Source organism: Thunnus albacares, chromosome 3 (assembly GCF_914725855.1).
Source record: "Thunnus albacares chromosome 3, fThuAlb1.1, whole genome shotgun sequence".
Classification (NCBI taxonomy): Eukaryota; Metazoa; Chordata; class Actinopteri; order Scombriformes; family Scombridae; genus Thunnus; species Thunnus albacares.
Genome location: NC_058108.1, coordinates 19,223,671 through 19,234,704, shown reverse-complemented (window position 1 = coordinate 19,234,704; position 11,034 = coordinate 19,223,671). Strand labels below are relative to the sequence as shown.

General features: G+C 41.3%; 1 protein-coding gene and 1 non-coding gene across 3 annotated transcripts in view; one reads left to right on the top strand and one right to left on the bottom strand.

Moving 5' to 3' along the window:
* Window positions 1-430: 430 nt before the first annotated feature.
* trnap-agg lies at window positions 431-502 on the top strand. Its single transcript has one exon. It is a non-coding gene; the product is annotated as a tRNA-Pro (tRNA).
* Window positions 503-1,288: 786 nt separating this feature from the next.
* The window catches only part of klf3 (Kruppel-like factor 3 (basic)), a 15,189-nt gene continuing 5,443 nt past the window's right edge, over window positions 1,289-11,034 (bottom strand). For both annotated transcript variants that reach the window (XM_044346825.1, XM_044346826.1), the window contains exons 2-6: window positions 8,666-8,726; window positions 7,641-8,178; window positions 6,949-7,096; window positions 4,226-4,392; window positions 1,289-4,110 (exon numbers count right to left, since the gene is read on the bottom strand). In XM_044346825.1, the coding sequence (XP_044202760.1) occupies window positions 3,929-4,110; window positions 4,226-4,392; window positions 6,949-7,096; window positions 7,641-8,178; window positions 8,666-8,707 (1,077 nt within the window). In that variant the 5' untranslated portion in view covers window positions 8,708-8,726 and the 3' untranslated portion in view covers window positions 1,289-3,928. The remainder of the gene's footprint in view (window positions 4,111-4,225; window positions 4,393-6,948; window positions 7,097-7,640; window positions 8,179-8,665; window positions 8,727-11,034) is intronic.

Genomic DNA, 11,034 nt, shown 5'->3' with positions numbered 1-11,034 from the left:
TGTTCTGTAACATCAGAGAATCATCTTTGACATAGTCTATCTATAACGTATCCTCAGTTTCAATCTCATGGCGGCTTAATTTAGATTATGAGCCATCGCTAAATATGTTTTCTACTTTTTAAGGACTTTCACAACCCGTTTTCTTTACCACTTAAACCACCATTTAGATAGTTTATGCGGTATGTTTGGCTAAATCTCGGTTCAGTCTGGACCAAGACGGATGTTGGAGGGAGGTAATCATCTCGCTTCGCCTGTATACGTATGTCTGCAATAGAAAGTACAGTTGATTTGTTTCCGCGCCGTTGAATTTCAAATCGAAAAGTTTGAGAACAATTTCTAATATACATATTATAGAAAAATGATTTAAAAGTAGGACGACTATTTTGATATTTATATTCTTATACATTATCTTCTACCGCTTTTCTATCGCGGCTCGTTGGTCTAGGGGTATGATTCTCGCTTAGGGTGCGAGAGGTCCCGGGTTCAAATCCCGGACGAGCCCACTTTTTCCACTTGAGATACAGATGAGCTAACCTAATTAATCGCCCGATGACACAAGTAGTGTCTAGTAATGCGGTGAAACTGCACACACAATTACAATTGTCAACGTTTACATCTCATCACAACTTTCCAGACATCATTGTGACGTCTTCTGTTTCTGCTGCTGTCCTTATTATTCCAATTTATAAAGGTGATGATAATGAGTGTGTGTATGTGCCTATGGGTGTGTTTGTAAGATTTGTTTTAAATTGTGAAGCGTGCTAGACCATGGGTGTATTATATTACCTGCTTCCAGCTTCTTCTGTGTGAGGATTTGCTGCTTTTCTTGGTCAAATATGACAGTAAATTAAACATCTTTGGATTCTGCACTTATGGCAAAACTAAACAAGGCATTTGAAGACATCACTTTGAGGAACAGTGATGAGCATTTTTCACATTTTTGACACCTTCTGGACTTAAGCCCATAGAGAAAAAACAATCTTCTGATTAATTGATCATGAAAATAATCATCAGTTGCAGCCCAAACCATAAATAAGTTGATATTCAACTTCTTATGATATCAAACTGAGAAAAAGACAAAATTTTCACATTTAAGAGGCTGGAAGTAGGAAATATTTGCCATTTTTGCACGAGAAATTATTTAAATAATTAAATAAAATATATCAAAATAGTTTAATCCCCTAAACTAAAAAACTAATTACCCACTAATCTATTCATTTAATTGTTTCAGCAGTAACACACACACACACACACACACACACAAAACACAGCACTCACATTCTGCAAATAGTATCAATAAGTTTATTGAGTGGTATGAATATTCTGTTTTAAAATAAATGCAAAATTGCAGATAGACCTGTACACTTATATGTTCACAGTTTAACACGTTCCCTTTGAATTGCCAACATAGATTAAAAAGAGATAGGGTTTATTACAGACACAACATTATAGAAATGTGTTATATCCATCCATTATTATGAGAGTATCAAAATCATGCTTAATAAAAACCTTTAATTGCCCTTTCAGTCTAATAATCAACATATATATATATATATACAGTATATATATATTACAACTTATATTTGCAGAGACACAAAAACATATACAAGCAAAAACTGCAAACAATATCCAAGAGCAAATGCAGATTACTTGAGCCGCTACATTCGGTGTGTGTGTGTGTGCATGTGTGTGTGTGTGCGTGTGTGTGTGTGTGCGTGTGTGTGTGTGTGTGTGTGTGTGTGTGCGTGTGCGTGTGTGAGTGCGTTTGTGTGCGCGAACAAAAGAAAATCCCTCTTCTGGCATTAGATGATTAGATAATGACAAACCAATACACCTGTTGAATGTTTCTGATCAAACTGACCAGCAGATTTATGAATAGAGCAAAACTGATGTGACTGATAAATGTTTGGCTTTGGGAATGTTTTTTTTATATAAAGTGCACATTGTAGACATGTACAAAGACGCTATACACAAAACTATTTTGTTCTCCGGAAGCTGTAAAAAAAAAAAGTTGTGCTCAGAAATTGTGATGGCATAGAATACGAAGATTTGCTACCTTATGGCCTTTGATTGGCATTATATGGATATATTAAAATATTAAACACTAATGAATTAAATGACTTTTTTTTTTTTTATCAAAACAGACATCCTGTAAGGCAGGCTTGAATAAAACTCATCTACTCCTGAAAAACAAAAAGTTAAGCGCAAATTTCCCTGCTTTGCACTTTGTATTTTTCCCATATAAAAGTGTCATACAATAAAAAAAAAGGCTACCATGGTGTCACAAACCAAAAACAAAGTTCATATCATAGAAACACAAACTTGATCTAAGACATAAGACATTTCATTGCTTCTACCCTTAAACCAACTGAGTGGTGTCTTTTCCTCACTAAAAACAATAATGCCCCTGTGCAGCAACTTTCACATTTCTGAATGAAAACATAAAAAAACACTTCACTCTGACAATGAATGAGACCCAGAAGTCCCCCTTTTTTCAACCCAGACACCAAAAAGCACACAAGACCGAGCTGCTTTTACTAAGTGCATGTTTTCTGCTGTGTGTGCTGTAAAACATGTGCATGTATGTACAAGAGAAAGCGAGCATTAGTTACCTGTTTGTGTTTTTTTTAAGTCACTTCATGATGTAAGCTTGTAGAGGCAGATGAGGTGTGTGGTGGTTTTTGATGTGGCGGTCCATGAAGGAGGAGTTGGCATTAGCGTTATGTCACAGGTAGCTGCACTGATAAGAAAGCTGATGTATGACACGATGCACAGTAGGTGTGATAATGATACATTCTGGAAAGTTTCACATTATATTGGCCTAGCTAGCAAATAACGTGTGTGTTTGTGTGTGTCCACAATCTTTACTCGAATGCATGCAGTGAAGTGAGAGCTGATGTTGCGAAACGAAAGCTTGAGCATGATGATGTGTGTGTGTCTTGATGTATTTTGTTGGCTGTGGAGTTGAAAGGTATACTATGCAGGATTTTCCTAAAAAAACAATGTGTAGACTCATACAAAAGGAATCCCTCTCAATCATCACTTATGACCAACTATAGGTTTGTGGTGGTGTTTTTATCTGCAGAGACTCTGCCCTCTGCCTGTATTTTCTTATTATTTTGCTGTGTTTGGGACATTTCTCGACGTCAACATTTGGGCAGTGGGTGTGTAGCCCCCAGCCAATAACAGCTAGCAGGGTGCGAGGTCGGGACTCATAGCGTAGCAACCAGGTTACATCACTGTCTACGTCTCTCTCCTCTGCTCTGCTCTGCTCTCTGTCTGTGTGTCATGGATGTGAAACAATCAGAAAATAACATTTTATTTATCTGATTCACAGCTTTTTTTCTCACCAGTGCTGCTCGTTCTCTTCATTCACACTCTAGCTTGCTTGACCAATGCTGCTCTCTCTCTCTCTCTCTCTCGCTCCTTAAGCCGAGGAGGGGGGACCAACTTTGAATGCCACATGTTTGCAAACGCCACCCAACAAATCCTGCATAGTATACCTTTAAACAGAGCAGGTGTAGGTTTTCGGTTCTGTGGCCACAAGGGGGCGTCTCTCTCAGGCCAGCTGAGATACTGCAGCCCCTCTCAAAAAAAAAAAAAAAAAAAAAAAGTCTTGATCCTCCACAGCTGATTAGAGGTCTAGTACAACAGCCAGATTTCTATTATAATGTTAAGATGAGCTGGTAAATCTGCAGAGAAGATCAAAACTGATGGATAGATGAGTAGCAGGCTGACACCAGCTCATATTCAGGCTAATGAGGTGAAAGGGTATAAACTTGCACCCTGAGGAACATTTCCCCACTCCCTCTCGGAGTCCAATATTTAAGGCCAGCTCTTTACTATAAATCCCCCCCTCAAGTCAAAGTGGTACAGTCCAACGTTGAACCCAGCACCGAGTTTCTTTCAAGTTGCCCTGTGCAACATATTACACCAGGAGGTGGCGCTTCTTGTGCAAAGCCAGGTGGTCGGAACGGGAGAAGCTGCGTTCACAGTCGGGGCACTGGAACGGTTTGACTCCTGTGTGCTTGCGGAAGTGTCTCGTCAGCTCGTCTGAACGGGCGAACTTCCACGTGCAGCCTTCCCACATGCACTTGTAGGGTTTCTCACCTGCACACCGGAACAAAATAAGAAGATCAAGATTAAGAAAAGGTTCGTAAAAGATGATTAAAATGTTTGCACAGATTGGAAAAAGTACAGCTTTTATGTGAATCAAGAGTCTCACCGGTGTGTGTCCTGCGGTGTGCTTTCAGGTGGGAGCTCTTGGTGTAGACTTTGTTGCAGCCTGTGAAATCACAGCGGTGGATTCTCCGCTTTTTCAGTGAGTCAGGAGAGTCAGCAGGGAGAGGATGCTTCGCACCTGAATGAACTATTACTGACGGGTTGTTTCCCCTAAGAGACAGAGAGAGAGAGAGAGAGAGAGAGAGAGAGAGAGAGAGAGAGAGAGAGAGAGAGGAAAAAAAGATGTTAGCGCTTCACATGTCTTCATCTGATTTGACCAGGAGAGGGCGACGGTGTCACATAAGAGTGGCCTTCCTTCATGATGTTGAAATCTAAATGCAAGTTTTACAGTTATTTGGCCGCTGCCAATCTCCAGTGCAATAACAAACGTCTAGTAGTCAGGAAGTTGAAAAACACCTCCCGCCTTTTCCAGTCCACCACGCCTTTGCTTTGTCTTGTCATCCCTCTTGTATTGGTCGATTTAATTCACCATTCAACCAAGAAACGTTGACACGAAGCTTAAAAAACAAGCTCTTGAAGTCTAAAAACTGTGAAATAGTAGATACACCTTTGCAATTCTCTTTCCAGTCACATATCCAAATTAAACAGGCCAAACCAGATTAGGTTTCAAACTCTACGCACCCTGTGTGTACATGTGTGTAAGAAATATAAAATAAAAATCAGACAACACTACACTAAACACAATACAAGAGAATAGGGTAGAAAAGAGACTTCTTCAAGTGTTTCACAGTAAAAAAAAACAAAAAACAAAAAAAACAAACAATAAAAAGCAAGAAGGAGTTGTCTTTCTACACTATCATTTAAGCGTGTCTGTGTGCGTGCGTGTAAGTGGCAGTTGCGAGCAGGTGTTGAGTGTTGAAATATGAATCCCTCTCAGATCAGTTCTGCGTAAAGGAATGTGCCGAAAATCCCCCGTGAAACCCACACATACACACACACACACACACACACACAATTAGGCCAACCCATTATTACACATACTGAGCAAACTTGACCTATTTACCATATACTGTACATACAGTACATTTACATTGTTCAGGTGTGACTGTGTTTTGAGAGGTGATGACAGCTTTAGATGCGCCCACTTTCACGGTTGGCACTGTGACAAGGACGCCCTGTGATGGCAACCACTCTGACAACTAAAGGATGGGAGGACAGGGGGTTACAGCACACACACATACACACACACACTCACATCAACTTACTGCCAACATTCCCTGACTATTACATGTGTAAGCGACCTGCAATTATTTCTTTGGTTAAAAGCCGTTACTTTGCAGAAGATGAAACACTGCGGTACAAAACAGACGATGCATGGGAGAGAGGGGAAGAGGGGAGGGGAACGGAAGAGGAGGGTAAAAAAGGGGTGGGGAGCCGCAGATGCCGGACAATGAGTGCTAAAAAATACAGGAAGCGCCAAGCAAGGAAGGAGAAAGACAGAAAGAGAGAGAGGAGGAAGAGGAACAGGGGAGGTGACAGGATTCGGACGGTAGTCCGATATAAACTTGTGAGGGCAATAAGAAGATGAAGTAAAGCACTGTAATGACTGGAGATAAAAGATTAAATGACGCCACAGTGGAATGAAGGAATCTGACCCTGTATGCAGGTTAGACTCCTCCATACAGTACAGTTAGTGTGCGGTGTGTTGTTCATGACAGCTGCTGTGTTTCTGGTCCTGTGTTATTTCTGTATATTAAATACTCATCTCCGTGTGTGTCTTTTAGCTGCTTTATGTTTACTTCCGCTCACTCATATTGCCATTGCAGGAACAAGAGGCATCAGAGCATGTTGAGATGTCAGTTTGTCAACTGACTGAAAACAGCAGCAGAAATTTGTCCTCTAATTTCCAAAATATGGACCTGTTCGGCTGGGTATCGAACCTCTATACTTTTTTGGTAGAAATCAAAATGTCTCTGTAACAAAAAAGCACCAAAAACCAGCACTGAACTTCATTTTGTTTATTTTTTTTGACTATTTCCTGATTTAAATCTCAGTTTTTGATGCTTTTACACAGTTTTTATTTGAGAAAATGTCTCGTATTAAGACAAACTTTTTCTTACCCCACGTAAACTGAATTAATTTTCATTAACATTACCACTACTGTGGTGGTAAAACTATTAACCAAAAGAGCCAACTTGAATTCACTGAAATAATATCATATAGAATATAAACCTCTTTTTTTCCCCCAGGTATGATTCTCAAGAATTACTGTCGCATAAAAAGTTACAAAAAAGTCTGTATTTTTGACACATAAATCTCCCATGATAATAGTAAACCTGATAGCAAGAAAAGTTGTGACATTTTGTATCAGTCCATCTTGTAATTATGTCATTTTGCTGTCTGAATAAATCTTGTTAAGCTAAATCTTGACAGCTTTGCCAATATCAGAGCATTCTTTATTGGTTCGTTTAATTTTAGATGCGCTTCACATTTTTTCACCTGCCCATGTGTACCAAAACCTGTGTATTGTATCAGTTCTGGTATCGAAAAACTTTTAGCTATACTCAGCCCTAGTCTTAGGACTGCACCTGCATTAAAAAAAAAAAAAAAAAATCACAACAGGAACAGATATGGATTCAGTCGAAAAATAAGTCTCTGACAGCTACTTCCATATAAGGTTAAAGGGGAAGCGCTGCAGCAGACAGTGAAACTTGTGAAACTTTTCGTGCTTCTCTCCAAATTTGTGAGTGAGTGTGCGTCACTTACTCGTATTCGTGCGGTATCCTGATGACCGATGACTTCATCTCATGGCTGCTGTGGGGGTCATGAGTGAGCTCAGGGCGAGGCTCTGTTTTGATTGGCCTGTGCAGGTCATGGGCGTCGCCCCGCAGCTCCATGGGCTTCGAAGAGTGAACTGGGTAGAAGCAAAGAAATCACCAGTCAGTATGATCAGTGTAGCCTCACAGAGCATGACTGTAGACTCTTAATCTAAGTAAATGCATTTTTTTTCATCTTTTGGCCTCATTCTACATTTATACTGCAGAATATTTCTAAATTTTAACCCTTTATTCTAGCATTTTTTGTTTTTATGCTACTACAAAAGTCCTTCTAGGCATAGACATTGCAAACAAACTCTGTGATAAAATGCACCTAATAGTTATGTTTGCATTTTGTCATTATCTATGTGTATCTGTCCCTCTCATAGAAGAGATTCAGATTCAGATGGTGACCTCTGTGAATTTCAGTGACCTTCAGCTTTCCTAAGAAACAAGAATCTGTCGAAACTGTTATTTTAAGTACAGAGGAAATGAAGAGCACTTCCTCATTTTCTGTAAAAGATATAAACAATTGAGGAGAACGTTTTTTTTCTTAAAATGTAGTTTTTAAACTTAACTAAATGCCTCTTGTGTTGTATTCGGTGAAGGTTGAACTAAATAAAACCATAAACAAGGTCTCACCTGTCTTGTGCTCTCTGCTTCGATGATGGTCGTCATCACTGGCGACCGGCGGGCTCACCATTATCTGCTGGTGAAGGTGGAGAGGGGTGGGGTAGAGGACAGACAGGGGCACCATGACTGGGGACACCATGACCCCTGACCCCTGGATGACCCCAGAGCCTGAGCCAATCAGAGGAGCCACCATAGTGGGGTAAGGTAGCGAGGAAGTGGGCGGTGGCAGAGCATGGGAGGGCGAGGAGCGCAGCTGGGACAGTTGAGGGGAGCAGCGGGGGGAGCCGCGGCTTGCCGAGCTGTAGGGGGAGGGTGGGGAGCTGCGCGAGGAGGCTGGGGAGGAGCAGGGAGGGGAGGAGGAAGAAGAGGTGGAGGAGGAGCGCTTGCTGACTGACAGGTCCACAGGCTCCAGCTGGGTGTGTGTGGGGTTGCTGGGGGTGTGGGACTGGGTGAAGGCGTGCATTTGCGTAGGGTGGTAGAGATGTGCGGGATGGGAGAAGATCACGCCGTATGGCTCCGGGGTTTTCACTAACGATGAGTAGAATGACTGTGAGAAAATAAAAAAAAAAGAGAGGAGGATACAGAAGAAGGAAGCAGTGAAGGGGGACAAAAGAGCAGAGAGTTAAAAATTTCCGTTCTGCATTGAATAACAGGGAAAACATGTTTTTGCCACACAAACAACTAACGCCAGCCAAAAAAATTGAAACCCACTTCTGTTTGGGAGCGGATAACAGTTATGTCTCAGAGTACAGTGTGTGTGTGTTCATTAGCCTGATGCCTGGCAGTGTGTGCACCCATTGTATGCAAATGTCCACTGTACAGCAGCCTGTTTGTCCAGGAAGAGCCGGAATGTGGGAACCAGTCCGTCTAGACACGTAGCAGGAGTGTGTGTGAGTGAATGTGTGTGTAGGAGTTACTGTATGGCATCAAAAAACAAGTTTAGGAATGATGGAGGCACATAAACAACAAACACACAAAAGCACTCAAAGCTACACACACGCACGCACACACACACACACACACACGTGCCTTACCGTCTCCATGTCTGTTTTCAGAGGGTAATCATACATCAGCATGGCTGCACAGGCCAGGCTCCTATGAAATAAAACACACACACACAGCCATCAGTACACTTAATTCATGCGTAACATTAATCAACTCACACTTGAACACTTTATTTTACACGTTTTTTTATTTTACTTTTAGTGTTCAGGACAGTTTAACATCCCTCCTATTTTCATCTGTTACAGTTAAATATCACCTTTTTCACTGCATAAAATGATCTTATTTCCAAGGCTCAGAAACAGGAAATAAACTTCAAAACATTTATAGTGACAAGTACATGCACACACACACCTACACCTTTGAGAAGTGACGAAAAGTAAAGTAGAGGGAGAGGCTAGACAAGCAGGGTCTGTAGTTAAGTATAGGTGCCTAACAAGTGTCTGAAGTGTGTGTCTGCATGAGCTCGCCTACTATTCCAATAAATCACAGTAGACAATAGCAAAACATATTTTTTTCCGTCAGATCTTAGGTGTTTTCTCCTCCTCCCTGCTTTCGCCCACCAGAATCCGTCTGTCAAATTTACAAACATTACTTGTCAGCTCAGACAATGCTGCAGGGGACTTCACGCCAAGACGTTTTACTAGACCACAGACAGGTCCAGGTGTGACGTGGCTAGAAACTATAGTGTTAAAGACTATACAGCGATGCTGTAGTACCTCACAAATCTAAAAAAAAAAAAGGCAGAGGGTAACACACACCACCTACTGAGAGGCCTGTCAAGTGTTTGGAGTAAAAACGTGTGAGGTTTCAAAGGTGGTTCCAGTTACCTTGGCTTTGAATGGCCAGGTGCAGCTGCAATGAATCTGTGTTTGCACCTAAATGAGTGTGTTTACGAGTGAGAATCTGTGTGTGTGTGCGTGTGTGTGTGCTCACTGGAGCATTAAGGCAACATGAACTGTCAAAGAATGTACCCTGAGGGAGTCTGTGTGTGTGTGTGTGTGTGTGTGTGTGTGTGTGTGTGAGTGAGTGACCTGGTTAAAGTCCACAGTCTGGAGACAAGTTAGCCTTTAATTATTAACAAATGGGCAAGAACACAGCCCGTCACACCCTAATACACACGCACACACGCACACACACACACACACACACACACACACACACACACAGTACAGAGTACAGATGGGGAGCAGACCAATAGGAGAGCAGGATGCTTGCTCGCTGGGTCAGGAAGGGTGTGAACATGACGACTGAAGCCTCACCCTTCGCCCGGCTCCAAAGAAACAAAGAGATTGCAGTCAGGTGGGGACTGTGTGTGTGCGTGTGTGTGTGACTGTGTGCACACGCGCGTGTGTGTGTACATATGTCTTTCGGGGTGTGTTTTCTAATCCGGGTTTGTATTGTATTGTGGTTCAACTGGAGGTCAAGCAGTTGTTCTATTGTGGCTGTGAATCACACGCAGAGGTGACAATAAGAGCAGGTATGGAGCACAGATAGATAGGCCACGTAACAGAGGGTGAATTACTCTCAGTTTTTGAAGTGTTTCTACAGCCAAGTGTGTATTTTACCTACAGAAACAGGAAGCTCAAAATGTCCAAAACAGTTGAGTTGAGCTAATTGCCATTGCCATTACAACAGTTTGCCCTCATAGTGCAGCAGGACAGACGGGACAACATTCAACACAACATACAACTGATAATAATGAAAACATAAGAACATTTTAAAAAACATTAAGTATCATAAATAGGAAAGATAAGCTAAAAATGATATAATGATAAAGATTATTCAGGCTTGAGGGAAACAGTAGCAACTGTGGCCAAAGTCTTCATGCCTTGAATCTGTCTTGTGTTCATATTACGTATCTAAATTCCTCTCAGCCACTGAAGCAGTAATGCAGCAAGTACTGTACTGAAAGACTTCTGCAAACGTCTAACTCACGCCTCAACAGATTCACAAACAAGGTGACACAGTGTCATTGATGGAAAAATACCAGAAACCATTCCCAGACAATATAATCCAACTTCATTCACAGCTTTGGGCCTGAGGCTCCAGTCCAACCTGTCGGGCTGCCACTAACAATTCATCTGTCAATTATTTGTTTCAATTACAGTATCTTGCGATTGGTGACATTTTTTTATACCTTTTCAAAACAGTGCCTAAACCAGGATTCTATCACAACAAAAAGATTATATACAATATGCTTCTGTCAGCTTTATTTTACTCAAGTAATTCCAGTAATGAAATACAAAACAAAGGTGTATATATTCACTATTTGTATAGGAAAGCATCAGACCTACAGCTGTGTTTGTCAACCCTGTCTTCTGCATTTGACCACAAGCAGTCATCCACTGTATGTCCTCTTTAGCAGTACACCTGGGGCAAAATCTTTTTAAGATGTCTG